At 38.7% G+C, this 26,604-nt stretch overlaps 3 protein-coding genes across 5 annotated transcripts; 2 read left to right on the top strand and 1 right to left on the bottom strand.

Moving 5' to 3' along the window:
• Positions 1-306: 306 nt before the first annotated feature.
• Positions 307-10,629, bottom strand: si:dkey-238d18.4 (TBC1 domain family member 15). Of its 2 annotated transcripts, XM_061716575.1 has the most exons (10): positions 10,222-10,629; positions 8,301-8,486; positions 8,052-8,164; positions 7,354-7,457; positions 6,942-7,009; positions 5,738-5,884; positions 3,088-3,178; positions 2,851-2,999; positions 2,609-2,750; positions 307-1,455 (listed from the first exon to the last, which is right to left on the bottom strand). In XM_061716575.1, the coding sequence occupies exons 1-10, from the start codon at positions 10,382-10,384 to the stop codon at positions 1,287-1,289; spliced, it is 1,332 nt and encodes a 443-aa protein (XP_061572559.1). In that variant the 5' UTR covers positions 10,385-10,629; the 3' UTR covers positions 307-1,286. The 2 variants fall into 2 exon arrangements, with proteins under 2 accessions (XP_061572559.1, XP_061572560.1); XM_061716576.1 differs by lacking the exon at positions 307-1,455 and having other exon boundaries at positions 2,647-2,750; positions 2,832-2,999.
• LOC133428892 (uncharacterized) lies at positions 10,291-18,974 on the top strand. 2 transcript variants are annotated; one of them, XM_061716588.1, is made up of 11 exons: positions 10,291-10,421; positions 12,773-12,963; positions 13,135-13,253; positions 13,391-13,506; positions 14,175-14,287; positions 14,405-14,459; positions 14,556-14,927; positions 16,048-16,168; positions 18,071-18,145; positions 18,343-18,418; positions 18,519-18,974. In XM_061716588.1, exons 6-11 carry the CDS (start codon positions 14,405-14,407, stop codon positions 18,591-18,593), a joined length of 774 nt encoding a protein of 257 aa, XP_061572572.1. In that variant the 5' UTR covers positions 10,291-10,421; positions 12,773-12,963; positions 13,135-13,253; positions 13,391-13,506; positions 14,175-14,287; the 3' UTR covers positions 18,594-18,974. The 2 variants fall into 2 exon arrangements, with proteins under 2 accessions (XP_061572572.1, XP_061572573.1); XM_061716589.1 differs by lacking the exons at positions 10,291-10,421; positions 12,773-12,963; positions 13,135-13,253; positions 13,391-13,506 and having other exon boundaries at positions 14,114-14,287.
• Positions 18,975-20,871: 1,897 nt separating this feature from the next.
• LOC133428860 (uncharacterized) lies at positions 20,872-24,772 on the top strand. Its single transcript, XM_061716586.1, has 9 exons — positions 20,872-20,960; positions 21,083-21,143; positions 21,228-21,599; positions 21,692-21,712; positions 22,470-22,511; positions 22,609-22,735; positions 23,282-23,356; positions 23,470-23,551; positions 23,760-24,772. Exons 2-9 carry the CDS (start codon positions 21,083-21,085, stop codon positions 23,832-23,834), a joined length of 855 nt encoding a protein of 284 aa, XP_061572570.1. The 5' UTR covers positions 20,872-20,960; the 3' UTR covers positions 23,835-24,772.
• The last annotated feature ends 1,832 nt before the right edge of the window (positions 24,773-26,604 follow it).

Genomic DNA, 26,604 nt, shown 5'->3' with positions numbered 1-26,604 from the left:
CCACTAAAGAAAGTTCTAGGCCCATGTTCCTGCTCACTGGCTAGATTTCATTCAATGAAAACTTTCTATTCTTATCTCTTTAGCTCTCTGCCAGTTGACCACAGCAAGCTAGGAACGTAAAGTGCAAAACCTTAAACCTTCTGAACTAAAGCTACAAATGTTTTTAATTGTTATACTGGTCAATGAGCTACTATGAAAATGTGCTTCCTGTGCATGGATAATCTTGTTCACATGATCTATTATCCATGCTTGTGGACTTTACTAATTCAGTTTTTTTTCCCCTCTAAATGTCTTACAGCCTGTGTAGAGTGAGCTGTACGCCTTTGGAAACAAAAACAGACAGCTTGCCCCATTGACTCACTTTAAAAAGACATAAAATGTTAGCAGTGATCTTCTTTGAGATACAGATGGTCTGTTCAGACCTTTGCATCCACCACATGCATGAGTACTATTTGAGTTCTTTTTGAGGTAATGATTACTCTGTTCCTCACTAATGAATTCAAAGTCATTTTAAAATACTTTGCAATTCAAAAAACTACACAAAACACAATCCTCGTGTTCATTTGTAATAACACTAATATTACCATGACTACATTATAAATAATCTTAAATTGAACAAGTTTTATTGAGGCAAATGTTTTAACTGTAGATCATACAGTGAAACTTTAATTCTTCATGAAAGGCACAGCTTGTTCAGCATTTCTCTTCCCTGTCACTGCACAGTCCCTCTGCTGGAGCTCATATATTCTTGCTGCATATGCCTCTGTGAGGCATCAAATGTAACTGCAGTTTGTAACTGACAGCACCTGCTGCAACGTGCCACATCTACATGCCACGAGCATTTCACCATTACATAACCTCCTGAAAGGCATTACGGTAGTTAAAGCCCTTGTGGGGCCAGAAACGTGTTAAGCTTTAAAATTACATTTTCATGAGATCCAACAAGTTGATTCACAGCTGTTTGGTCCATATTTGTAAAATAAATACAGTACAATAATACTAAACAACAATAACTAATAACTTCTGAGTGTGAAGATGTGTGGCTGTTTCCAGGATGTAACACACCTCACTCCAGCTCCCCAGTGGTCCTTACCGGGATGAAGTGGGAATAGAAAATGAACATACCAATAAATTCATCACTTGAATCATAAGCAGCTATCATGACAGCAGTTCCCTCAGGAATGTTAAGTAAATGAAACATGTGCAATCTCAACCACACATAAGGAATATTACAGTATTTCTTCAGTTATAAAACTATAGTTTCATAGTCATTTACATGATATATATTACTTCAAAACAAATAAATTTAGGAGATGAGCTAAAAAGTCCTCATGTTTTCTTTTGCTTGTTCTGCAGCGTCCATTCATATAGTCCCAAGCACAGCGCTTGCAGTAGTTGTAGAAATGGTGCTCTGCTTTCTTCAGTGTGCTGTTGAGCTCCAGCGTTCCCTGAAGGCTGCAAAAAAAACAGTGGTTTCATCAGTCCATACCACATAGAAAAAATGCACAATGATAACTTATACGCACGTAACAAAAGTAGCACCGAGTAGTAGAAGACAAATATAAACTCGGACAACAACCTTTTTTCACTGGGCAATTTTTTCATTAACAAAATTAATCCAATAAGAAAATTAAGCGCCTTCCAACTTCCTCCATTGGGTTTTAGGGGGTAGGTTGCAGCCATGTGCTGATAATTATCAGTACATGACAAATAGATCAGCAGGCATCTGGAAGATAATAACAGCATATGTTTTGACAGTTTGCTGCTCTGGTGTGTGTTATCACAATGTCAAGTGGGAAAGACATAAGTAATGGTTTTAAAGACGCAACTGATTCTGCACAACAGTCTGGAAGCATTATGAAACCATTTCCAAACTCTGTGGAGTTCCACATTTTACAGTTACAAGGTTTGAAACGGGTGGAAAGATTTTGAGACAGGTGTTGCTCTTCCCAGGAGTGGACAGAAATAAATTTACCCCATAGTCAGCCCATGAAATGTTCCATAAAATGTATTAAAATCCAAGAACTGGGGTTCAGTGTCCTGCCCGGAGACTCTCAGGCGTGTGATGGGGTGGGGATCAATGTGGCCACCTTGCGGTTGGAGTGCAACCCACTCTACCCACACAGCTACCCAGTCAAATCCTCTCTGTACTACAGTATTCTTGAGGCAAATAAGAGGACGACCGTCACGACCATGCAATAAAACAAGGATCAGGAGCAGATGAGGAAATCTACATCCACATGGTTGAAAAAGCAACGTTGTAACCATGGGCCAAAAGGGCCAAAGTTGGTCCACAACAACATGACAAACTAATAAAGTCATACAGAAAATGAATATTTCAAGTTATTGCTGCAAGACGTGAATCTTATAGCTGTTGAAATCATGGGGGTACTTAGTATTGCTCACATTTTTTCAGGGTCTTTTTTCATTTTGGTCTTATTTTTGTTTAATTAATAATGGCATGGTGAAAAATGTGCTCAGGGTTGTTGATCTGAGGTTGCATTTGCCTAACATTAAGAGCCACTATGATTATATGTTTTTTTTTTATGATAATGGAGGATTATGAGTGTGAGTACTAACTTGTTCACATTACTGTATATGAACAAACCTGGTGGTAAACTGGATGAGCTGGACATCATCCTGGCATCGCAGCAGAGACTCTCTATTATCCAGCAGGATGGCTGCACAGATGAAGAGCTCAAAGGTGAAGTCAGTGTTGAAGGCCTGCAGCTCCGACTCGGGATCTTCCTCTGGAAACATCACAAGGCAAAGACATAAAGTTGTGAGACATTTCAGAGGTGACTTTCCGGAGCAGTTCAGTTTTTTTCTACCTTTACTCCGGAGTTTCACCTGTGCGGTACTCTTGTGCCAATCTTTCCTGATAACGGGCGCGGTCCACTTGCTGAGAGATGAGCTCCAGGTGGTCACAACTCAGGATCTCAAACAAGCGTAGTGCATCACTGTGTTCAAACTCCCTTTGGAAACCCAGTAGTAGCCACCTTAAAAGATGGGAAACATGTGTACAGAAGAAAAAAATGTAAAAACTGTCCTCTGAAATGTAATAAACCATATAAAAATAGGAGCCACCTGTGGCAGAATGTGAAGCTCTCCATGTTGTCTTTGACCAAATGAGCATAAAGTGGAGGGTCCAGTTCCTTCAACAGGGCTGCTTCCAGTTCTGAAAGATGTTAAACAAAACTCTTGATACTCAAACTACATTAAATTGTTGAAAAAAGAAAAACAAGACAATAATTTCAAGCATTCAGTTTATTTCTTAAGGCATTCAGGGCCTATTTCTCTCTGACTCTGGAGACAAACATTGATTTTACTTTTATACTTTTTTCTAAATGCCTCATTTATCAACATTTCGATGGTAATAATAATAATAATAATAATAATTAAAGCTGCAAGCAGCGATGAACGGGCCCTCGCACTCACAGCCACCGCCCCCCATAAGCATATCAGACATGACACCACCCACAACTTCCTATGTCAAACCATTCAAAAGTTATAGCAGAAAAAAGGGACAACCAATCAGAAGAAGGGGCGGGGCTAATTCAAGCCAATGAAGGTCAAGGACTCCATACAGAGTCTGATGACACCACCCACGACTCTCTATGTCAAACCATTCAAAAGTTATAGCAGGAAATAGGGACAACCAATCAAAAGAAGGGGTGGGGCTAATTTTCACTAATTATGGTCAAGGACTCAATACCGAGTCCCATGACACCACCCACGACTCTTTATGTCATACCATTCAAAAGTTATGGCAGAGAAAAGTTTTCCAGGTGGCGCTGTTGAGCCATTTTGCCACGCCCATTAATGCAAACCATGAAATATCAAATTTATTGCCAGGCCTGGCTTGCATGCAAAATTTGATGACTTTTGGAGAACTATCAAATATGGACCAATCAGATGAAGGGGGGCGCGCTTTTTGGCGTCTAGCGTCGCCACGGTAACACTTTTGAAAGAGAAAAGTAATGCGTGTAGTCGCTGGGTGGAGACGCACATTTTGATGTATAACACACCTGGGTGCACGTTACGTTTTGGGCGGTATTAATTGCCGAAGGAATGGCATAAATTGCGCCAAAATTACACAATTTATTTAAAATGGCCGACATCCTGTTCGGTTTCGGCCATGGCGCCAAGAGACTTTTCTTTAAGTTGCGACATGATACAGGTGTGTACCGATTTTCGTGCATGTACGTCAAACCGTATTGTGGGGCTTGAGGCACAAAGTTTTCCAGGTGGCGCTGTTGAGCCATTTTGCCACGCCCATTAATGCAAACCATGAAAGATCAAATTTATCGCCAGGCCTGGCTTGCATGCCAAATTTGGTGCCTTTTGGGGAACTATCAAATATGGACCAATCAGATGAAAGGGGGGCGCGCTTTTTGGGGTCTAGCGTCGCCACGGTTACACTTTTGAAAGAGAAAAGTAATGCGCGTAGTCGCAGGATGGAGACGCATATTTTGATGTATAACACACCTGGGTGCACGTTACGGTTCGGGCCGTATTAAGTCTCGAAGGAATGGCATATATTGCTCCAAAATTACGTGATTAATTCAGAATGTTCAAAATGGCCGACTTCCTGTTCGGTTTCGGCCATAGCGCCAAGAGACTTTTCTTTTAGTTGCGACATGATACAGGAGTGTACCGATTTTCGTTCATGTACGTCAAACCGTATTATGGGGCTTGAGGCGCAAAGTTTTTTCTGTCTGAACGAATCAGATGAAGGGTGGGCGCGCTTTTTGGCGTCTAGCGTCGCCACGGTAACGCTTTTGAAAGAGAAAAGTAATGCGTGTTGTCGCAGGATGGAGACGCACATTTTGATGTATAACACACTTGGGGGCACATTACGGTTCGGGCCGTATTAACTGCCGAAGGAATGGCATAAATTGCGCCAAAGTGACACGATTAATTCAAAATGGCCGACTTCCTGTTCGGTTTCGGCCATGTCGCCAAGAGACTTTTCTTTAAGTTGTGTAATGATACAGGTGTGTAGCGATTTTCGTGCATGTACGTCAAACTGTATTGTGGGGCTTGAGGCACAAAGTTTTCCGGGGGGCGCTGTTGAGCCATTTTGGCACGCCCATTAATGTAAACCATTAAATATCAAATTTTTCGCCAGGCCTGGCTTGCATGCAAAATTTGGTGACTTTTTGGGCACGTTTAGGGGGGCAAAAAGGCCCTCCTTTCGTCAGAAGAAAGAAAGAAAGAAAGAAAGAAAAATTCCTACAGATACAATAGGGCCTTCGCACTGAAGGTGCTCGGGCCCTAATAATAATAATAAATAAATAAATAATCTTCTTTGTTTTACTTCTACAGGTCCTAAATGTTTTTTAAGGCTGGAACTTTCGTATGCTCTATATTATAAACTGATTATCTATGTATGTAATACTTTCAAACATTATTTCTGCTTATATGTGTGCATTGCTGAACAGATTTTTATATAGTACACCTTATAGTACACAGGTAGGAATGGCTTTCTAATATGAAGGTTGAACTAATATAATATAAACAAAATAGATGTTTAAGCAAAGCTGCTGAGGTTTAGTCAGACTAAATACTGTATCTCAAGTTGCAAAAGAAGAGAAGTTCTTTCAAAGGAAAACATCAACACAATAGTTAATAGAGTCCAGCTTTAGGGAAATCTGGGGAACTGCAGGAAACAGTGAGGTACATATGCTTGCTCATTCTGATTGTAAATAAACCCCCCTTTCTCTTTCATTCTTACCTATTTTCCTGTGTAAGCCATCAGCTCTAAAATCCCTGGAAAACTTCTCCATGTAGCAAGAAAAACTCCAGAAAGTATCGACCTCAGAGTTCAGAACCTCCAGGAAGCGGCTGCACAGGTCGTTCATGCCCTGAGCATAACTAACCTCTAGAGCAACAGTGAAGACAAACAGAGACATCAGTAAATGTCAAAGTAATCTCAATAAAAATGAACTTGAAGCCCAAATCTGGAAAAGTTGGGTCAAAATGGAAAATGCAAATAATAATTTAAAACAAAGCAGCAATTCTTACATTTAATTATTCTTATTTCTTTTCTACCAATTGCACATGTGGAAACATTGGTACGCATGCCTTTTATAGTTTGTATTGCTTTTATTTATTTTAATGGTGCTTTTATTTGTTAGCATGATGTGTATTTATATTATCATGTATTTTTTGTGTTTGTTGTATTATATGTTTTCCTTTACCCTCTTTCCCTGCTGACTATGGTCGATAATAAAGATGATTGATTTGCATAAAGTATGAGGCCAAAATAGATGATGGCTTTTGCTCTCAACTTCATTTCACTTGTAAATATATTTGTACACTTTTGCATTTTCAAGACACGTAAGAAAACATGTTTATATGAGGGTATTCAGTGTAAAATAAGCTAGTGGAAGAAAAAAACATGCACTTTGATGAAGAAAAGAAATCAGTATTCCTAATCTTTTTGGAAGAATCACAGAGGAAAAAAATCATAAAGCTATCAACAACATGTTCAAAAGCCAAGGAGAATAATGAAGTTGTAGAACTTTTCTTGACAAATGTCATTTACACCTCTTTGATGTTGGTGCTGATGCACAAAAGCATTTTGCAAAAGACATGGTTGAGGAAGAAGAGGGTACTACTGGACTGGTCTTCCTGCAGGCTGAACCTGTCCCCTGGGGATCGTGTAGAGACTTTTAAATGAATAAAATGCGACAACTGTATAGTTTTGTTCACCTTCAGACATTGTTTGCATGAAAGATGGGACAAAATAATAAGTGAAATGTCTAATTGCTTGCTATCTTGAATGCCAGAATGCCTTTGAAGTGCTATAAGAAATAACAAGTGGTAAAGTCTCAATTTTCAGTCTTCAAATTTTAAGCAAATTTTAAATCCCAACTGTACCCCTGCCATCTTTAACATCTTAGTTATTTTACTCAAAATAAGTTGTTTCTGTTTACCTGGATGAAAAGCGGCATAGGTGATGAGGATGTCTCTCAAAACCAACAGGTTACCCAAACCTTCATCCCTGCAGACACACATGGAAGATTAGTGTAATACAAGTAAGGCGGATTACATTTTAACCTTTGTAGTTTTAACAAAAGGTTCATCAAGCCATGAGTGTTTATCCTAACAGAATGATAATGATACCTTGTAAACAGATGGATGTACAAATTGTGCTGTAGTTCATTTTAAATCTTAAACGAAGGACAAATTCATTGGAAGATCTGATTCTGATTTTAAGCTTTGACAAGACTCCTTTCTATGAACAAACATAAGATACTGAAACTGAATGTCCGACAGACTCGAACCTGAGAGTCAACTGACAGAGTTTCAGTGCTGCAAAAACAACAATGGCTGACAGAAACTCACTGGTAGTAGCTCAGGTCTCGGTTGGTTCGGGGCACATCCTTGTCGATGATTCGTATGGCTTCTCTCAACTCCTCGTGGTCAAATGTGACCCGCTCAAATACTATCTGTCATCAGGAAGGAATTGTTGGAACACAAACAGTCCGACGACAAAAGAAAGGAAACAAGTGTCCATGAAGGTGTTACTGGGAAGAGCAGCGTTTTTTCTGATGATGGACAGGACCACTCTCACATCTCAAATAAATCACAACAGCTTGGTTTACTGGTTTGCGCTGGATCTTGCCTTTGAAAGGATAACTGGACCCAAACCATGCCAACAAAATCCCTCCACTGAATATAACAGAGCTCCTCAATATCTCACTATATAGGTAAAAGGAGTTGATTTTTTCTTTGCAATTTGATGTCATTCATTTGAAATTGTTTAGAAATAACCATCGGATATACTGTTTATTGATGGGTGGCAACATTTCAGGGGGAGTATTGCTTCCATTTGTGAATACACAGATCTGTCAGCAGGGAACAGTGCCCACTCTTGTGAAAGAAGTCTGCAACATTTCAATTTGCACAAAGACATCAAATGTCAGAGTAAACCCAGTTTTGACCAAAACAGCCAACTTTTAACCCACATGGACATGCTGGCTGGGAATATAGTGAAAACAAATTTGTTCAGGAGAATATTAACATAATTGAAAGGGTCTGACCTGTGCTTGGAGCTCCAAGAATGCCAGCCTGTCCCTGACCTCTTCGGACTCGTCCTGGGCCTGCTGTCGTCTTTCCCGCTGGTCAAAGTACCTGACAGCTTCAATCAACTTAGCTGAATCATATGGTCATAGATTTATTCATTTATTAAGAAAAAAAAAGGACAGTTAGAGAGAAAATAAAGGACACGTTAAAAAGTTGCCTCATAGTGACACTGGAGTTTGTGCGATGCTTTTTTTTCGGGTCTTTACCATCTGTGCCGTTGAGGTATATCTGCAGTGCTGAGGGGAGAAACTGCTGCCACTTCCTCTTCATGACCCGGTAACGCACAAACAGTTGCTCCTGCAGCAGAGATCGCTCTAAAGCTGTGGAGCTGCAAGGGTACATCCCGAACAGGAAACGCCACACAAGGCCTCGCTCCGATGGAGAGACGCCACCTAGACAGAGATGGAAGACCACCGGATCATTTAAAGCAGTCAGTCCAATTTACTTTGCAGCTGTCTCCACATTAAGAGATCTTTCACTTAACTGAACACCAACACATCAAAACAGAGCCCCTACCAGTCATATGCGTGGATAGATGAAGAGCTTTTTAACAAGGCGGTCAGGAAATATTTGTCTAAATATAGCCAATCCAGGTTTTAGTGAACTTGGAATGCATTTTGAGACAAGGACTTGATGCTTCACGTAATATTTTGCCCTGCGGGTGCTTTCATCCCTGGCTTCCCCGTTTTTATGTGATGGAATGTGCCTAAAGGTCAGCAGACCACAGAAAAGTCGGGTGAGTTCTCATTCCTGCTCATGGACATGTGATACTTAACCAGTCAGAGGACTCTTCTGTGTGGACTTTCATGTGCGGTGCCTGTGCACTGATAACATGTCCTGACCATATTCCATCAGGATGCCTGACTCCCGAACACCAAAACCACTGCAAGTAAACTACCAGATGCATCTTCAAATCATACGGCAGCAAGTCACACTTCACTGAATATTTTTTGTTTTACTTTTGAATCTCATGTGATTCCCCCCCCCCCCCCCCCCCCCCCCCCCGCCCCCCCCAACATATTTTTAGAGAACCCACCACTTGAATATAAGCGTCTGTTGTTTTATCACAGTAGTCACGCTGGAGTTTTTGACCTCAGGGAATCTGATGCACAGTGAAATGTTGGACTTTATTGTAGAATAGATTGATTGTGTGTCCTCTAAAGTCCTGAAGCAAAGCACCACTTGACTTAGTCCCGGTCTGCAGGGATCCCATGGTAACTTATTGATGTGTCTGAACACATCCAGTGATAAAAATGTGTTGAATTATTAACAGCCAAATCCATGAAGAGTATATAGAATACATGTCTTTTTTTAGTATACATTTCTTTTAGTATACATTTTACTAAAGTGTGAACACATTTTACTGCTCTGTGTATGAATGGTAAAGCCAAAAGCATCATGTTCTATAATCACTTTGTACTGTTTTGAGAATATTTCCAAAAGCCAGAAGTACAATTAATGAACTGTATAATATGGGAAATGGTTTCCATATTTTCTGGATACTTGTCTTAAGTGAAATAATAACATTCTCCTCCCATAAATGAGAATATAATCCTTCTGTTAATCAAAATTAAAAACAACAAAAACAATAAAATAAATAAATAAATAAATACAAAACAACTAATTTGTAATGTGGAAAGTGACTACAGCTGAGAAGAGTCACTGAACATTAGAGCTATAAGTTTTAAGCACCATGAAGATGTAACAAACAAGTCTGTCTCAAGTATTTCGGATCTTCTCGAGTACAACACGAGTGACTACGATTAGTTATATTTCACCAGGCAAAACAGTCATATAAATGTAAGAAGTTGTCGCTGCAGCTCCAGCTGCTGAGTAGATTACGCCCTTTGTCAACATCTAACTTTACAGAAAGGTGCAAACATGAAATCAACCGGTTATTTAAGATTTCGCTTTGGCTTATTATTGTGACATCAGGATCATTATTAAATGTCTGCAGAACTGCGTACATTTGTGGTAAACTAAATGCTGATTTATGGTTCCACGTTACACCAACGCAGAGCCTACGGCGTAGGTTCTGCGTCGATTTAACGCAGAACCATAATTCAGGCTTAAGCATCCTGAATCACGCATTCTATATTTCTAATTAGAAATAAATAGATGATAGACCGTTTTTGAAGATGTGCATCCTGAGCCGGGTCTCGTCCACCCTCCCCTCCGCGTCCATGACTCCCGGTAAGGTGAGGCGAGCGGCGGACAGGGCAGGAGCGCTCAGCGCGGCCACCTTCCTCCGGTCCGGCTCTTCTCCTGCAGCCTCAGCCTCAGCCTCCATACCTGCCTGCAGCTTTCAGCGATCACGCCCAAAACAGGTGAAGTCAACTTTGGGAGTCGCGCTCCATTTTTTTTAATCCAACGCAACACGTCTCCTCCAAAGGACTGCGCCTTTGTGCGCATGAGCCAAATCTAAAAATCCGCAAAAACCAACTTCCTACTCCTGTTCAGGGTGACATAAACCCTCGATTTAGTTACGGGAAACATTTCCGGGGCTCTGTTGACTTACTTTCAGCCAGCTGGGGAGTCACATGACTGCACCTTTAAGACCCGAGTCTGGCCCACATTCCAGGTGAAGTCTCGAGCTCCGGAGTACACAAAGATTTGGAAAAGTGCAGCACTCTCTCCATCTAGCGGCTTGAGGCAACAATAAGAAAGTTTCCACTACTTTCAATTTTAAGAAGTCTAATTGTTTCACCTAGAGTAATTAGCCACGCGTCCATAACATATATTACAGGTAGGCCTACATGCATTTTTTTTTCCAATGTTCCAAAATGTTTGGGATGCAAGAGAAATATAAGAAATATAAAGTAAAGGTATTTAAAAGTGAGGCTTGATTTGTTTTAAATAAATTAATTAAAATATTGTTTTACATTTTAGGTGAAGAGGGCACAAATATCTCTCTCTCTCTCTCTCTCTCTCTCTCTCTCTCTCTCTCTCTCTCTCTCTCCATATAAGATAAGATAAGATAAGATAAGATAAGATAAGATATCCTTTATTTTCTCCCTCAGTGGGGAAACTTATTTTGTTGTCAGCAGTACACTTAGCACACACATGTAGGGGAGGGGTAAAAAGAATGAAAAGTCAGAAATAAAAAAAATACAAAAGGATAGCCTACGTTTACAAATATGTATAACCACGGGATATGAACAGTACAGTTAAGAAACAGTGCAGAAAAGCAGGTGGAGTGTTGTGAGGTAGACTGGCAGATTGACAGATATTGCACGAAGCCGGTCACTGATGGGGCTCTCCAGGGCTCTGACAGTCTCATGAAGGGGGTGGGAGACATTGTCCATGATGGAGGACAGCTTAGCCACCATCCTCCTCTCCCCCACCACCTCCACCCGGTCCAGACTGCAGCCCAGGACAGAACCGGCTTTCCTCACCACCTTGTCCAGTCTCTTCCTCTCTGCTGCAGTGATGCTGCTGGTCCAGCAGACCACCCCATAAAAGATGGCCGATATATATATATATATGTATGTATATATATATATATATATATATATATATATATATATATATATATATATATATATATATATATATATATATATACATTATGTAAGGGATAATGCCCGACGAGGTGTAGATTATAAGAAATATATGGACGACGTGGCATCGGACGGTTTATATATATATATATATATATATATATATATATATATATATATATATATATATATATATATATATATATATATAAAATGTATGTATGTATGTATGTATGTATGTATGTATGTATGTATGTATGTATGTATGTATGTATGTATGTATATGAACACTTTAAGGAAAATGAGAAGCTGTGGCCCCCAAACTGGAGCCCCTCTCAGTTTGGGGGCCACAGCTTCTTGTGCTCTAATTGACCACCAGCAGGGCTGTTGTTTTCTCTATTTCTTCTTCCAAGAATGATGCAATTTTGGTCTGTTCCTCTTTGCAAAACCAATAGATTTGCCTCAAACCTCTCACTGTTCTATGCGGTCAAGACTGTACAGTCATGTTCCAAAGTATTTAGCCCCTTTTGTAATCTTTTATTTTTTTTAAACCAGCTTTTCAGCAGAAGGACAGAATTGATGAAATACAAAAGAATCAAGGTTTTGTAATTGCCTAATCCAACTTCAGGCCTCAGCCCAGCTGAATTTCTGTGGTTGAATCTTGCATCAAAGACACTAGCGGCCGCCCCGGGCCCACTGCTGCGTGGGGGCCCACGCCGAAGTGGGTGATAAAAAAAGTGTGCTGAATAAAATAAGGAAAGTTGGACTATATAACAATTGCATTCATAAGGATAAAGTTGTTTAAAAAAGTAAAAATGAAAGATATAGTCCCTTCTCCCCTTGTGTGTCTGCCTGTCATGAACGGGTACGTGTGCACGCCAGTTGTCGCATCAGAGCCTTAAAGCAGGAAAGTCATGTTGAGTTTCAGCAGGCTGAAGTGATTAAAAATCTCCGGGCTGCATGGATGAGGCCTCAAACCTCACCTTGCTCTCAATGGAGAGGGACATCGCCATTGATGAGAGCAAAGTGATTGAAAGGTTAGGCTTATAATTACTGTAGGTTTGACATAAATCCAAAATCCATGGTGCTGAAACCTCATTTGAATGGTTCTGACCGTGTCGCCTGCGTGCTGTGGTTGTGTGTCAGAGGCGCTGATCTGTGGCATTTTTTTTTTTTAGCGATTATGTTTTAAAGGGGATGTTTAGGTCACAAGGACCCATCTAGAATGCTTCGCTGGGAACCCCGCTCCGCCCCTGATCAAAGAGCTTGATGAACTGAGGAAATATTGTAAAGACTGAGCCAGAGAGTTTCCACAACCATGTGACATACACATACAGGAAATGACTGCTTCAATGTATTGCTGTTAAAGGTGAGTCTACAAGGTGTTACTCATGAGTGTATTTGTCTATCAGTAAGACATGCTGCAATCAGATCATTTTTGTTATATTTTACACAAGAAATATAAAATTAAAAATTGTGTGGGTACCAACTGATGCACATAATTGTTTAACTTAGTCTGTTCCCTAAAATATAAATACAGCTTCCTTGGGCATGATGGAGCATGATGCAACAAGGACGTACCGCCTCGCATATCCCAGGCAATTTGATATACGGGTGATTTTCGATTATTTGCTCTCCGTTGACACCTGTGTCTAATAGGTGACCAGCTTTTTCCTTCTTTCATTTAAGAAATATTAGCAAACTCCAGTCAGTACTGTCCAACAGTTGTAAAAGCTCATCCATGTCTGAATTTCCTTACAAATTGATTACTGTAGTGCTTTATTCTCATCCATCAGAAAATCTGCCCTCCATCGCTTGCAGGCTATGCTGGTTCAAGATCGCTCACAGGGTCACGTGAATGGGGACACATGTTACTCCAGTCCTTAAAACCCTACACCAGCTTCTTGTGGAGGTAAAAATATTAAATATCATGTAGCTTTCATGGTCAGGTTCCAGAGTATGTGGTCAATTTACTCAACTTGCACCCTGCAGCATGCTCCATTATTCCAGCAATCTAACGATGCTGTGTCCCAGGTTCTCACTTGAAAACTTGTCGGGATAAGGAATCGGAGGCCACTGTGTCTGTAGACTAGGGAATACACAGTTATTAGGGTTGCTGAGTATTTCTTTCTTTCAAAAAAACAACTGAAGACTCACCTCTTTAGGTATTATATGTTATTTTGTTTCAAATTTTGTTTTCCCTGTGAATCACTTTGTGGCTTTTGTCTGCTATAATTGCAGACAAATATTCATTAACTTATAGTAAATGCAAAAGGGTGTTTCTGTGTTTATTTTCAAAGATGCCAACACTTTATTCATATCAGGAATTGTGCTGCTTTGAGAAGTGTTAAAAACATAGTTCAGTGAGGTGTTAAAGGTGACATCTCATGTTTATTTTTGAATTTTAAGTCACAGTCAGACTGTAGCAAACAGTCGCATTTATCTTTGAGATAGATTATTATTCAGGTTGAAAATGTGCACAAAATATGCACCTTAAACTATGCCGGTTATGCTCTGGTTTGTCTTCACTTTTCTTTATAAACTTCCTTTTTTCTTGTTTTTTTCCCCATTTGAGTTCAGCTAAAGTGTGAAAAAACTTGTGAAGTACACCCGAGAGTTTTGACATCTAAGCCTGGACGTGTTATATACTGAGAAAGCTGAACAAACCATATCCTTGCCTGGTCCTTCTCACAGTGAGTACTTATTTTATATCGTAAATGAAATAAATATTTCTGGTTTTCTGCACACGTCATAGGTACAGCTATAAAATTGTGCCAAATTCATGATTTGATTATGTCTTTTTGGATCAGATGCCTATCTTGATATGTTTCAGTCTGACACTGACTCTGCTCTCATATTCAAAAGGTGGGTAAACATGATGAGTTAGTGAGTTTCTTTTAAATTCAGCAAATATAAATAGTGGATTTTTTTTCCTTAACTTTTGTTTGGTTTTAAACACAGGTGATGACTGGAGCATAAATGTCACAAGAAGCTTTAATGTAACCAAGGGCTCAGATGTAACCGTACTGTGCTCGTTCACCTATCCATCACAGTACCACACGGATGATGTACAGGTTTACTGGAAAACGAGAGGCCAAAGTGAATGCAGCAGGAAGGATCTTGATAGGAATGCATTTGTTTTTCACCCAAATGACACCTGTGTGCTTCCTAAGTACAGAAGAAAGACAAAGGTCATCGGAGATAAAGCCGGAGGAAACTGCTCTCTACAGATCCGAAACATCATGGTAAATGAACCGTTCATGTATGTGCGCGTTTCTGGACGTGGCAGAGACTACAGTTTCAAAAAGGATTACATCTCCATTTCTGTTAAAGGTGAGAATTTAACTAAAACTAATTATTTAAATACTGAGTAAAAAAATGTTTGTCCCTGATGGTCAGTGGTTCCAGCATTAACTTATCAAGGATGAATTTTAAGTATTATTTTTTCGAGTCAATTTTGTTTGATTTGTACTCGCCAGCTTATATCATCACGGGGTGAAACAGTTCAACTCAAAGCAGGAGTCAGTCACAAAAGATAACTGACTCATTTAATGGACAATTAATTTTGTTTTCTGTTCTAGTAGAAATTAAATAAAATTACAAACCGGAACAGTGCATTTTGGTAAAATGCGCACAAAACAACTGATGTATCATATTTAATTTAAGACCATAAAGTTCACAGTTAGAGCCTGGATGTGTAAGGTGATGTGGCTGCACCACACCCAGCTGCCAACCAGAATGAGTTCAGGCTTCATCTCAATCATTTCTGCGTTTAAGTTACTTTAAAATAAAAACCACTTGATAATGGCAGATATTAAAATGGTTAAAAAAAACACAAGAGTTTAAAAAAAAATTGAAACTGTTACATATCAATAAAAATATCCCATCAACACCTTCCTTTTCCTGGCTCAGTAACTGATGAAAATCAATGTGACCACAATGAAAGAAGCTAGATTCTCTTTTCCCCTGACTGGTGGAATAAATAAAGCACTACTGCAGGAAACTATGGTGATATGGAGCCCATACTATTAACTTTGGGAAAAATATCAAATAAATAAATACTGAAATCCATTAGGTGAATTAGTGAACTACGCTCTCAGGTTATAATCTGTCCATTGTTTTCTCTGTAAACAGATTTGCTCTCTTGCAGAAATACATATGCATTTTTTTTTTGTGAGACCACATGTACAATTTACAAACCTGCATGCACAGTTTACAAGTTCATACAATCTAGCTTATTTTCATTCTTTACAGTTGCCGCTTATTTGACTTGTTGTAACGCAGAATTTTTTGGGTTTTTTTTTTGTCAAATGGTGGAAACTTTTCTGAATATACACTTCACACCCCAACAAGTGATGGAAATATTTACTCATTATCTTTCGCAGAAACATGTAGACTCATGTTTGTAATGTCAAATGCAGTCTGTTAACCTGAAATGATTCCTGTTACACAGCGATGTCGAACACCAGCGTGGATGACAACCTCCAACTGTACTTGGCCATCTTTATACCAGTTGCAGCAATCGCACTGATCATCTTTGTCACTGGAATTGTCATTTACACCACACGCGAGCGGTAATATCATTGTTGAAATCCTTTGTGACCTGAAAGTTGTAAACTGCAATTGTTTTTTTTACTTCATGGCTGATTGTGTTTTTTTTGGGGTGGTGGGGGGAACCATTTTTACTTATCACGTGTAGCTGAATCAAACAGTCCCTATGTGGCAAATAATACGTTTTTGAGTAACATGCAAGCCATGTCAATGCTGTATTTAGTTCCAAACTATGTTGACTTCCCCTAAATTACAAAAAAAAGGCCAATTAATTTTTCTAAAATTAAGATTTCACGCATATGCTTAACCAAATAAAAGTAAAAAAAAACTCTCTACAAAGTGAAACAATGATATCCAATTTCATACAAGCAGAAGAATAATTTCATGGTGGTGAAAAAACAGATGTTTGAGTCAGCTACCAGACAGAACAAAAAAGCACATTTATGAGAGCTGGATTTGGTATATTTTGAACAACAGTATTTTTTTATTGACAATGCAGCAATTTATCTTTCTACCTGTCTTGAAAATGAAACTGTATATAGAAAGAAATACAATGCTACCAAGTGGACCAATAACATTTGTTGCGATGAGGTCGACGTGGATCGACTTGCAAGCACCTTACACATGATTCAAGGAGGTCCTTCCTTCTCCAACTGAGAAACAAGGTTTCAGAGTGAAGTATTTTAAGGAAATTGTAAAGCCACTTTATGTAGAAAAACAACTTCTGACCACATGGGGGCAATATAGCTCTGGATTCTTGACTAAAACCTCATTTATGCTTCTCCATCAACTTTACACAAAGGGAAACCCGTCGCCTCGATGCTGTTGTGTGCATCGCGAAGTTCAGCTTAAACGTCTATGAGTCACAAAGTGCCGCAAAGCAGTTCATCACCAAAATGCTATGGGGTGTCGAGTTTTGCAAGGATCTTTTGTGAACTCACATGAAACTTGCGGGTTGTTTATGTGTGCAACTTCCTGTTTCGGTTTTCCATGAGAGATGGCATTGTTGGAGTTGGAGGTGATTGATGAAGAAACAGCAAGGGCTTTTATTGGAAATGTTAAATTGTAAACAAAAGAGAACTTGTGTGGGGAGATGGTCTGTACGCCCTTTGAATCATTATAGCAGAAGGGACAACGCAGACCAATTACATCCCTTGCAGTCTGTGTCACATCAACGCATATTTTAGGGTCTGCAGAGAGGGGCTTGTGTCAATGCAGAGGCTTTGAGTCACAACCATAGACTGTATAAAACAGTAGATAAAGCATTAAGTCACATTGGTTGGTGAAGAAAGGGTTTGAAGCCCATTATTCTTCGTATGGCATGCATCCATAGGAAGTCAATCAAAGTTAGCTTTGGTCCCAGCTCCTTCAGCCAAACCCCACCAAAATATCTGCAGAGGGGCCAGCAGACATTTACAACCAAATATACCATTTAACATGTCGACTTGTCGGTGAAATCCAGAATGACCGTCACCTTTAGTCAATAATGGGTTAATACAAATGGGTGGTTGCTTTGCTAAACATGGTATCATGGCAATTATGGATGAGGAGGTGATAGTGGCTCGCCATTGGCTAAGCTGACTGTCAATTAGTCGTCTTGGAAATTAATTTACTGTTTTGTAAAAACACTCCTGATGTGGTTCCAAAAACAATAATCTACCTTAAGAAATAAACATTTATTTGTGTGTTGCTTGCTGGTCTGATACATTTTGTTGTAACACTGGCCCATCAGAGGTGTCTGGACAAGGAGAGACTCAAGAAATGTCTTGCAATATGCTGCCATCATGTGGTCAGAAGCGATATTGCTACAGAGTGTTTTTAAGAGGCAGTAAGTTATAGAAGACAGCTATAATAATACCCTTTAATTGTCTTTAAAAGAGAGCTTTTTGAATGGTAAACTACCATCTTTTTTTTCTTCATCATAGGTCACAAACTTTCAGCCGGGAGGAATCTAAATTTTACGTGAACTTTAGTAAAAGATCATCAAATCCATCCAAAAGGTATGTTTATGATTTACTGGAATAAATCATCTGTGTAAAAAAAAAAAAAAAAAAAAAAAAAAAACAGGCAAAAAAGAACTGTTGATACTTTTTGTGGTCCAGATGTATTAACTCAAAATCACACGTCACATATCTGGTCACCCCATTATTACATTAGAATCGAAACAGAAGTTTGTCTTTTTTCCTCTTTTTGTTAGTGAAACATCTTGTGAAACAGATTTTAAAGCTTCGGAAAAGAAAGTCATTGATGAACCTATCTACATTAATTATGAGGTACAGTATGTGTATATTAATGGGTTTATAGTTCTATTAAGTCTACTTTTGAAGAACAGTCACACCAAACCTAGACATAACCTGTTTTCTATCCTTGCAGGGACGAACAGAGGAATTGAGCCAAAGTTTGGACAACATAGACAGTATTTATGCAAACGTGGATTATTCAAGATAGAAAAACACCTGATGTCACAACTGTACTTTAAGCTCTGGCACAACTCAGGAAAGAAGCAACAGGGGTGGGTTTCTGCAGGAAACAGTGACGATCATACGCTTATTGCGCTGGCCTTTATTATAAACTTTCATTTCTTTATTGCTTTTCTCACACATTTTCCTGCACAAATCATTAACCCTGAAATCAATGGAAAGCATACAGCAAAGAATCTTCAGAAAATGTGACCTCAGCGTTGAGAAACTTCAGGAAGAGGCTCCACACGTGATTCATTCCCAGTGCATAATCAACATCTGGAGCAGCAGGGAAGACATACAGTGCATATTTGTATGCCTAGAAGTGTCTACGCCAATCTATTCTACAACACAAAATCTGAAGAAGTTGAGACAATGGAAAATGTGAATAAAATATATACAGATGTAAGATTAACTTCAGTATTCATTTGTTTGCAGACACTACAAGGTCATGATATTTTGCTGATTTTTCTTGTCAGCTTCATTCATTTGTTAATATGTGTCAGTTGTTCCAACACATAGGAAGAACAGTCTGATACATGAAGAATTTTTGAATAATGAGGTCGAAAACAAAAATAAATGTTATTTCAAAAAGGTCATGTTAACAGATGATTGTAATAATTCAGGACTATAACAATATCTACAAGAGGCTTTTATGAAAGGTTTAAGGGATGAGTTTTGGAGGACCCAAAAGGAGTGTAAAGAAGTAGAAGTAGAAGAATAAATACAAAAAAAAGGGCAACAGAAAAAAAAATCAAGACAACACAGTAGTCAGGTAAACAGACTGGCGGAAAACACAGACAGACCAACAGGGAGGAAGAGAAAGAAGCAACGGACAAGACAATCAGGATCAAAGAGAACAAGGCACATCAACCTCCGACTTAACAACTTTAGAAACCAAGAAACAGACTTTCAAAATAAAACAGCAACTAGAGTACAAAACAATCAAAGAAAAACAGTAGAAGAAAACAAATTTCTAACACAAAAACCCCAGACCATGACAGTGGCTCCCTACTTTGTCAATAAATCTATAACAAAGTTAATGAAATGCTGTAAAGTAAATTTCCTATTTCAGTTTGTGCATGAACAGCAAGGGCCCAAGCATGAGCTGAATACCTACACACTCTGAGCCCTAAAACTGCATCAAGAACCGTCATTATTCGACAGCTGACATAACCACATGGATGAGGCATTACTTCTGGAAACCTTTGTAGAGCACTGCAGTATGGAGCTAGCGTCACAATTGCTACTAAAAGCTATACTGTGGAAAGAAGAAGCCTTTTATTAAACTTGTTACGTGGCACAGGTCTGAAATGCAAAACTTGAAACAAAAACAAAGCAAAGATTCTTGTCAAAGGATGCCTGTTCATGACCCTGGGCCCCACATTGCTCTGATGTCTCAGCCACAAACAGGTCACAAGGCAACGTTCTCGTAGTTTCTCGTAGTGCTGCACCAAACTCAGATAAAGGTGGGGGGGGGCATGGCAGGAAGGACATCCAGTATAATCTAGATTCTATACCGGATCAATATGCAGAACGCGATTATCCACTGTGGCGACCCCTGATGGAAAAGTCAGAAGAAGTTTCTCACTACATTATCTAGTTTCCACAAAAGATATACATAAACTATTAGTGTTTTGTTTTGACATGATATGAATGATTTCCTGTAAATAGGTGGATTATGCCATCAGTGAAAAGGGGGGACACAACAAAATAAATGAGGTTCAAATTATGTAACTTAGATCTGTCAACATATTAACAAGAGCTGTATTTCAGCTTTTTCTTACACACATGCAGCTCGAAAATAAAATTGAATTCAGCTCAGTTTACAATTTTTATGGGAGAAAATGAGTGATGCTGTCGGTCCATCTTTAAAGCTGCCGTTAAGGTTTTGCATGCAGTCGATAGGCATTTCTGACACGGTGCAAAAAGAAGAGGTGGAAATAACTGTGTTTAAAAGAGGTCACTGTTACTTCATACAAGAACTGCGCTGCATTTGGAAGTGCTAAAGAATAACAAATACCAGTGCCGTCAGGAGCTCAGACAGGAAAAAAAACTAAACCTAGTGAGGTTTTAGTCTTTAACTTACCTCACAGACGACATGAGACAACTACAATTGCTTTTAAGACTTTTTAATATTAAAATTCAAAGTGTGTGTAAAATGGTGTAAAATGTGGCCCTCAAACTCTGGTGGGTATTCGCAAGTTTACTTGTCTTTCTAAACTTCCCTTTTTTTTTTTTAATCAGCAGAACAGGGCAAGAGGAAGCATACTCAAAAATTGTTCACATCTGTCATTGGATATATTAAACACGAAGAACGGCACACAAACCACATCCTCCTCTGATCGTTTTCACTGTGAGTACTTGACGTTTAAATAAATTAGAAGATGATTTCAGGGGACAGATACAGGTGTAAAAGGCCTATTTTTAAGATCTGAAAACTCTCTTTGCTAAGATGAGGTTGTCTTTTCTGATCAGATGCAGCTGCAGAGTGTGCTATATCTCTGTCTGATACAGATTTTGGTCTCATATTCAAAAGGTAGGGGACTTTTGAAACTAATGAGTTTCCTCTGATTTTAAATACATTTAAATTAATGCAGTTTTCGTTTCATTTTCAACACAGGTAATGACTGGAGAATAAATGTCACAAGAAGCTTTAATGTAACCAAGGGCTCGAATCTAACCATACCGTGCTCGTTCAGCTATCCATCAAAGTACCAGACGAATGATGTTCAAGTTTACTGGAAAACGAGAGGCCGAAGTGAATGCAGTAAGAATGACAATGACAAGAATGCATTTGTTTTCCACCCAAATGAAACCTGTGTGCTTCCAAAGTACAAAGGACAGACAAAGGTCATCGGAGATAAAGACGGAGGAAACTGCTCTCTACAGATCCGGAACATAACGAATAATGAACCGTACATATATTTGCGGATTTTTGTAAAAAATCAAAACTATAGTTTCACCAAAAACAATGTCAAAATCTCTGTTCAAGGTTAGTATTTTTGTAAAACACATTTTCAAGTAGACGATAGTTACGTGACTGAAGAGTTGAGTTAATATTTTGTGTTTGTCCCTCACGGCCAGGTGCAGTCATTCAAACACCAGGTATGGACTTTCAAGTATTTGATATTAATTACTTTTATTTGGTCAGCACTGTTCACACATCCTTGATAAGATTTGACATTAAAAATCACACGGTCAAACTTAACCGCGAGAAACAGCACAACAGTTTCAAAATATTATTTTTCTGGCTTTACTATCTGAAGAATCACAATGTTACCAAAGCAATTTTTAAGAAATGTGAAGTGGAACATGGCATTAAAAAAAAAAAAAAAAACATTAATTAGACATATTTTTTTTTCTATTTCACATTTATTTGTGACACCTGAGACATTTTCTTAACTGTTTGATAACTTGTCACTGCGTTAAAATACAGAACACACCCTTTCAGCAGCACACACACACACACAGGTGCTCTGTGAACCTCTCTTCTTTCCATTTGTTAAACATGCTCTTAATAAGCCTCCATTCGCCTCGGTTTGTGGTATTTTCTGTATTTTCCATCCATCCATCCATCCATCCATCCATCCATCCATCCTGTCCCAGCTCTCTTTGGGAGAAAGGCAGGGAGGGATAAACTCTCAGACTGGTCGCCAGTCTGTCGCAGTTTTTGTAAATCCCTAAGTGTAATTTATAAACCCGTTTGCACAGTTTACAAGTTCATGCACAGCCTTTCTAAGTGCGTGGGTGCAGTTTATAAGCTGTGAGAACGGATTCCCATGGAAATCTTCATTTTATTTTATTTTTTTTGCACTGCCACTAGATGACTTAAAAAACATCACAAGCTGTTTGTTTGTCACAGATCCTACAAGGTCCGTTGTATTCACTTCTGAAACCCCAACAAGTGAGTGTAACATTTACCCATCTTTCTCAAAAACATATGGAGGGATGTTCATTATATCCAATTCAGTTTGTTTAACAGAAATGATTACTGTCACCAGCAACGCCGAACATCGTCGCGGGTGACAATGGACACCTCAACATATACCTGACCATCTTTATACCAGTTCTGGCTCTCACGCTGATCGTCTTTATCACTGGAATTGTCTTTTACATTAAACGCAAGCGGTAATATCATTTTTGAAATTCTTTGTGAATTCAATGTTTCTTTTCACTTCCTTACTGATTATGTTGAATTCCTAAACCATTCTCCCAATATTTATTTGACAATTTTCCTTTTATTTTTTTTTTGGAAACCATTGTTACCTTTCATATTTAGCTGAATCAAAAGAGCCGCTTTATCACTGATAGTAGTAATATATTAATGAGGTATTTGAGTCTAAACCCTTATTTATTTCCCTCTGACCCAAACACACTCTGATTTTTTTTTGTTTTATTTATTTACTTTTTTATACCTTAATAATTTATGTTTATAATTAAGTAACGTTTAAAAGAGGAAGAATCTCCATCAACTAGACTAAAGAAAAGGTAAAAATATTTGTACGGAGAAAATAATTAAGTTTTGTGGAAAACAGTAATATTATGAAAGAGAATTGTTAAATCAGTACTTTAATGAGAACAACTATTAGATATAGATGTATTCCAAACAAAGCTTATTTTGACAGATGTACTTGCATTCAGCATATCAAAAATAACCTTTCGTCCATCGCCCAGGTCAAACACACTCAATCGAGAGGAATCTGGATTCTATGTGAACTTCAACAAAGCATCATCTGATCCACCCACACGGTTTGCTACATGTTCCTCTGCAGAAATCGCCAAACATAAAGGTCGCTACATAAAATAATTCAGTTTCTTAAAAGAACTTTGTTGTTTTATTTGTTTTGTTTTGTTTTTTTCAGTGGGAGGGAGGAATCTTACAAAACAGGTGTTTTACCCTCCGAACAGAAAACCATTGATGAACCTACCTACGTTAATGTTCAGGTACAGTATATTTTCATCAATGAGTTTTGTATAGCTGAACACCTATCAAATGGCGGCTAAGCGATTCTACAAGATTCCTAACACAGAACTCTCTGCTATTATCTCCTCACTATCCACTAGCTTCCATTAAAGATACGTGTTTTTTTTTGGTTTGTTTTTTTAAGTAACAACTGAATCTTGATCAAGCCTCTTTTTTTGGTCTTTGCAGGAACTTACAGATGGAATGGGCCAACATTTGGATTACATTGATGATGTCTATGTAAATGTGGATTATTCAAAGTAATAGAAAACCTGCAATTTACAACTGTACATATAACTGTATTTAATTGTGAATACATACATATTCTGGCGTTTTTATTCTGTGTAATGTGCCATTACTGGAACCTGGTCGTCAGTTTCACTTCTGGGCAGCACACTGAGGGGCATTGAAATACATGGAAATTGCTCTTTCATTTTGTTTCTTTGCTAGAAAAGCATAGAAACTCAAAAATGAACTCCTGTTTTCTGTTTAATTTCTTCATCTATTCTAAGTAGCAGGAAGGAAGGATGATGACAAGCACACCAAGCCGCATTTCATCAACAAGTTCAGTGTTAACTGAATTACCACATTTTCTTCTCTTACTCAATTTGCCTATGTGCATCCGGTGTATCTGCTAGGCTTAAAAACTGTTTGTTTTCTTTTAAATTGGTTGTTTCCAGACTAATTTTGCAACACAAAGCTGAATTTCAAGCCTTTGCTAAAAATAAGGGGTAAACTAGTGGAAGCACAGAGTTGAATTTAAACACTACTGCAACAGATATTTAACGCTGAATTAAATAATGAGAATGTATGTGCTATTTACCTCCTATGGACATGAGTAAAGCTACATAAATACATGTCCCTGATTTAGGCTCAATGGAAACAATAAAGTTTGTTAAATACTTGTATCATAAGTAGTTGGACAACATCAAAAAATGAAAGGTGTTTGGGCACCTTGTAATAAACTACTTTGAATGATTTATTGGCATTTACATCCACTCAGTAGCTTAAAACAGTGACGGTGACAAGATCGTTAATAGATTAAATTGAAATGTATTAAAACTGCCTGGTGTAGTAATCCAATAAAAATGTTTGCTTTTCAACACAAAGTTGTTTATTTTCAGGGCCACATGTTGTAATCTTGGAGTGAAGAATGCTGAGGTTTTGTTTCTGATGAAAATTGGATTTGTAAGATAATTTATGCTGAAATGTTGATAATATTCTGCTGAGAAATAAAACTTGACCTTGGTTGTTTCACTGTTCCGCATATTTGCACAAGTTTATCGTGGCGGTGAAAATCCTGTCGTTTTCCCGGAGCTGATGGCAGGACCATCACAGTTTCATGAATACATAAATATCAGTTTTATCTAAGCTGGTAAAATACTCTTTATTTCACACAAAAACCATGTGTGCAGTGTATATGCATAAACATGTGGATATATATTTGAGATTCAGGTATTTGGCAGATCTTTTGATTTGTTCTTTTAGATCAAAGTGGAGGCGCAGAGCCTTTGAAGGGGGGACAGTATGGATGAATGAAGAAATGCTCTGACACTGCAAGCATAATCAGAGGTATACAGGCTTGAGGCCCGGAGCCAGAAGGGGGGCTCAGAAGACCGACCAACATTGGCTCACAATAGAGCAGTAAAAAGAGCAACATTTGGTGGGCTGGTAGAGACGCCCTAAAGGGGTCCTGCCTCTACCTCTCTCTGGAAGCAAGCCATGTCTTATGTAAACAAACCTGATGAGAGGTGTCCGTCAAAATAAAGAGGAGCTATCCATCTGGAAGTGGGAAATGAAAGAAAAAAAAACAGAATGGCAAAAAGAGCATTAAGAAAGTGGTAAGTAGTGTACACATAAGGTATACATAAGGTAATTTAGCTGTGAGCAGTTCAGTCTGTCCTGCTAATGTTGAATCTCACAGCAAACACACCAACTTATTTACTTGGCTAGCAGGCTGAAAATAAAACAGCCATCTTGGACAAAACTCCTTCTACAGCTATCAAATCAACGCAGTGTCCAGTTAAACTTAACTGTCAAACTAAGAGAAATTAAGAAAATGTGCTCCTAAAGTGCATGGAAGGAAATAATTGTGCGTTGTGTGCCAGTGGTGTATATTTCCTTTTGAAGCAATACAGATGTCTCATCTCACTCACTCATCTTCTTCTTTGCTTATCCGTTCCCGGGTTGCGGGGGCAGAAGCCTCAGCAGGGATGCCCAGACTTCCTTCACCCCAGACACTTCCACAAGCCCTTCCGGGGGGAATCCAAGGCGTTCCCAGGCCAGCCGAGAGACATAGTCTCTCCAGCGTGTCCTGGGTCTTCCCCGGGGTCTCCTCCCGGTGGGACATGCCTGGAACACCTCCCTAGGGAGGCGTCCAGGAGGCATCCGGTACAGATGCCCAAGCCACCTCAGCTGACTGCTGATCTGCAATACAGATGTGCACTATTTAAAATGTTTTTAAAATCTTTCACATTTTCCGTTAGTGTCAGATTATATATCATACAAGGTTGATTAATTAGTTGGAGGGGCCGACTGGGAATTTTCATTAAAAAAAAAACTAACAAAACAAAAAACAACCCATCACTGAACATAATTACTGACAGCAAAGAATATTGTTACACAATAAATAAAAAGTTACTCTTGAAGTACACTGTAAATGTGGTATGTTGTTTTATTTAAAAGAGGTTGCAGTTTATTTTACTGCAACTGGTAATTTATTGCAGTCTACTTTTATTTGTTCAACTGTTCAAAAAAGGTTGGTCCCATCCTGTTTTTCTTAAAGTTTTAGTTATCTTAGATCTTTGCTGAGTTAACATCTCAAGTAAGAAACAATCAACAGAAATATATGGCTGAAAGTGGGACATGTTAAGGTGTCTTTCCCCGCAGCTGGCTCCACAGATATGGTTCAAGATCTGCACCTATAACATACAAAACACCTCCTTTTTTAGTATAAATACGACTGAATCGATGACCACCATGTGCATTTCTGTCCTACCTCTGTGGTTTCAGAAAAGTGTAGCCTACCTCCGGC

This window comes from Cololabis saira, chromosome 3 (genome assembly GCF_033807715.1).
Source record: "Cololabis saira isolate AMF1-May2022 chromosome 3, fColSai1.1, whole genome shotgun sequence".
Taxonomy (NCBI): Eukaryota; Metazoa; Chordata; class Actinopteri; order Beloniformes; family Belonidae; genus Cololabis; species Cololabis saira.
Note: the sequence above shows the minus strand (reverse complement) of the source record. Positions and strands in the feature narration are given on the sequence as shown.

Excerpts from the sequence above, each read along its gene's own strand:
- si:dkey-238d18.4 (XM_061716575.1), bottom strand. The coding sequence starts at position 10,384 with ATGGAGGCTGAGGCTGAGGCTGCAGGAGAAGAGCCGGACCGGAGGAAG. Across the intron at positions 3,000-3,087 it reads AGCTTCACATTCTGCCACAG|GTGGCTACTACTGGGTTTCC; the intron begins GTGGCTCCTATT and ends CCATCTTTTAAG. Across the intron at positions 2,751-2,850 it reads GGCACAAGAGTACCGCACAG|AGGAAGATCCCGAGTCGGAG; the intron begins GTGAAACTCCGG and ends TGATGTTTCCAG.
- LOC133428892 (XM_061716588.1), top strand. The coding sequence starts at position 14,405 with ATGCCTATCTTGATATGTTTCAGTCTGACACTGACTCTGCTCTCATAT. Across the intron at positions 16,169-18,070 it reads ATTTACACCACACGCGAGCG|GTCACAAACTTTCAGCCGGG; the intron begins GTAATATCATTG and ends TCTTCATCATAG. Across the intron at positions 18,419-18,518 it reads CTATCTACATTAATTATGAG|GGACGAACAGAGGAATTGAG; the intron begins GTACAGTATGTG and ends CTATCCTTGCAG.
- LOC133428860 (XM_061716586.1), top strand. The coding sequence starts at position 21,083 with ATGCAGCTGCAGAGTGTGCTATATCTCTGTCTGATACAGATTTTGGTC. Across the intron at positions 21,713-22,469 it reads TGCAGTCATTCAAACACCAG|ATCCTACAAGGTCCGTTGTA; the intron begins GTATGGACTTTC and ends TGTTTGTCACAG. Across the intron at positions 22,736-23,281 it reads TTTTACATTAAACGCAAGCG|GTCAAACACACTCAATCGAG; the intron begins GTAATATCATTT and ends TCCATCGCCCAG.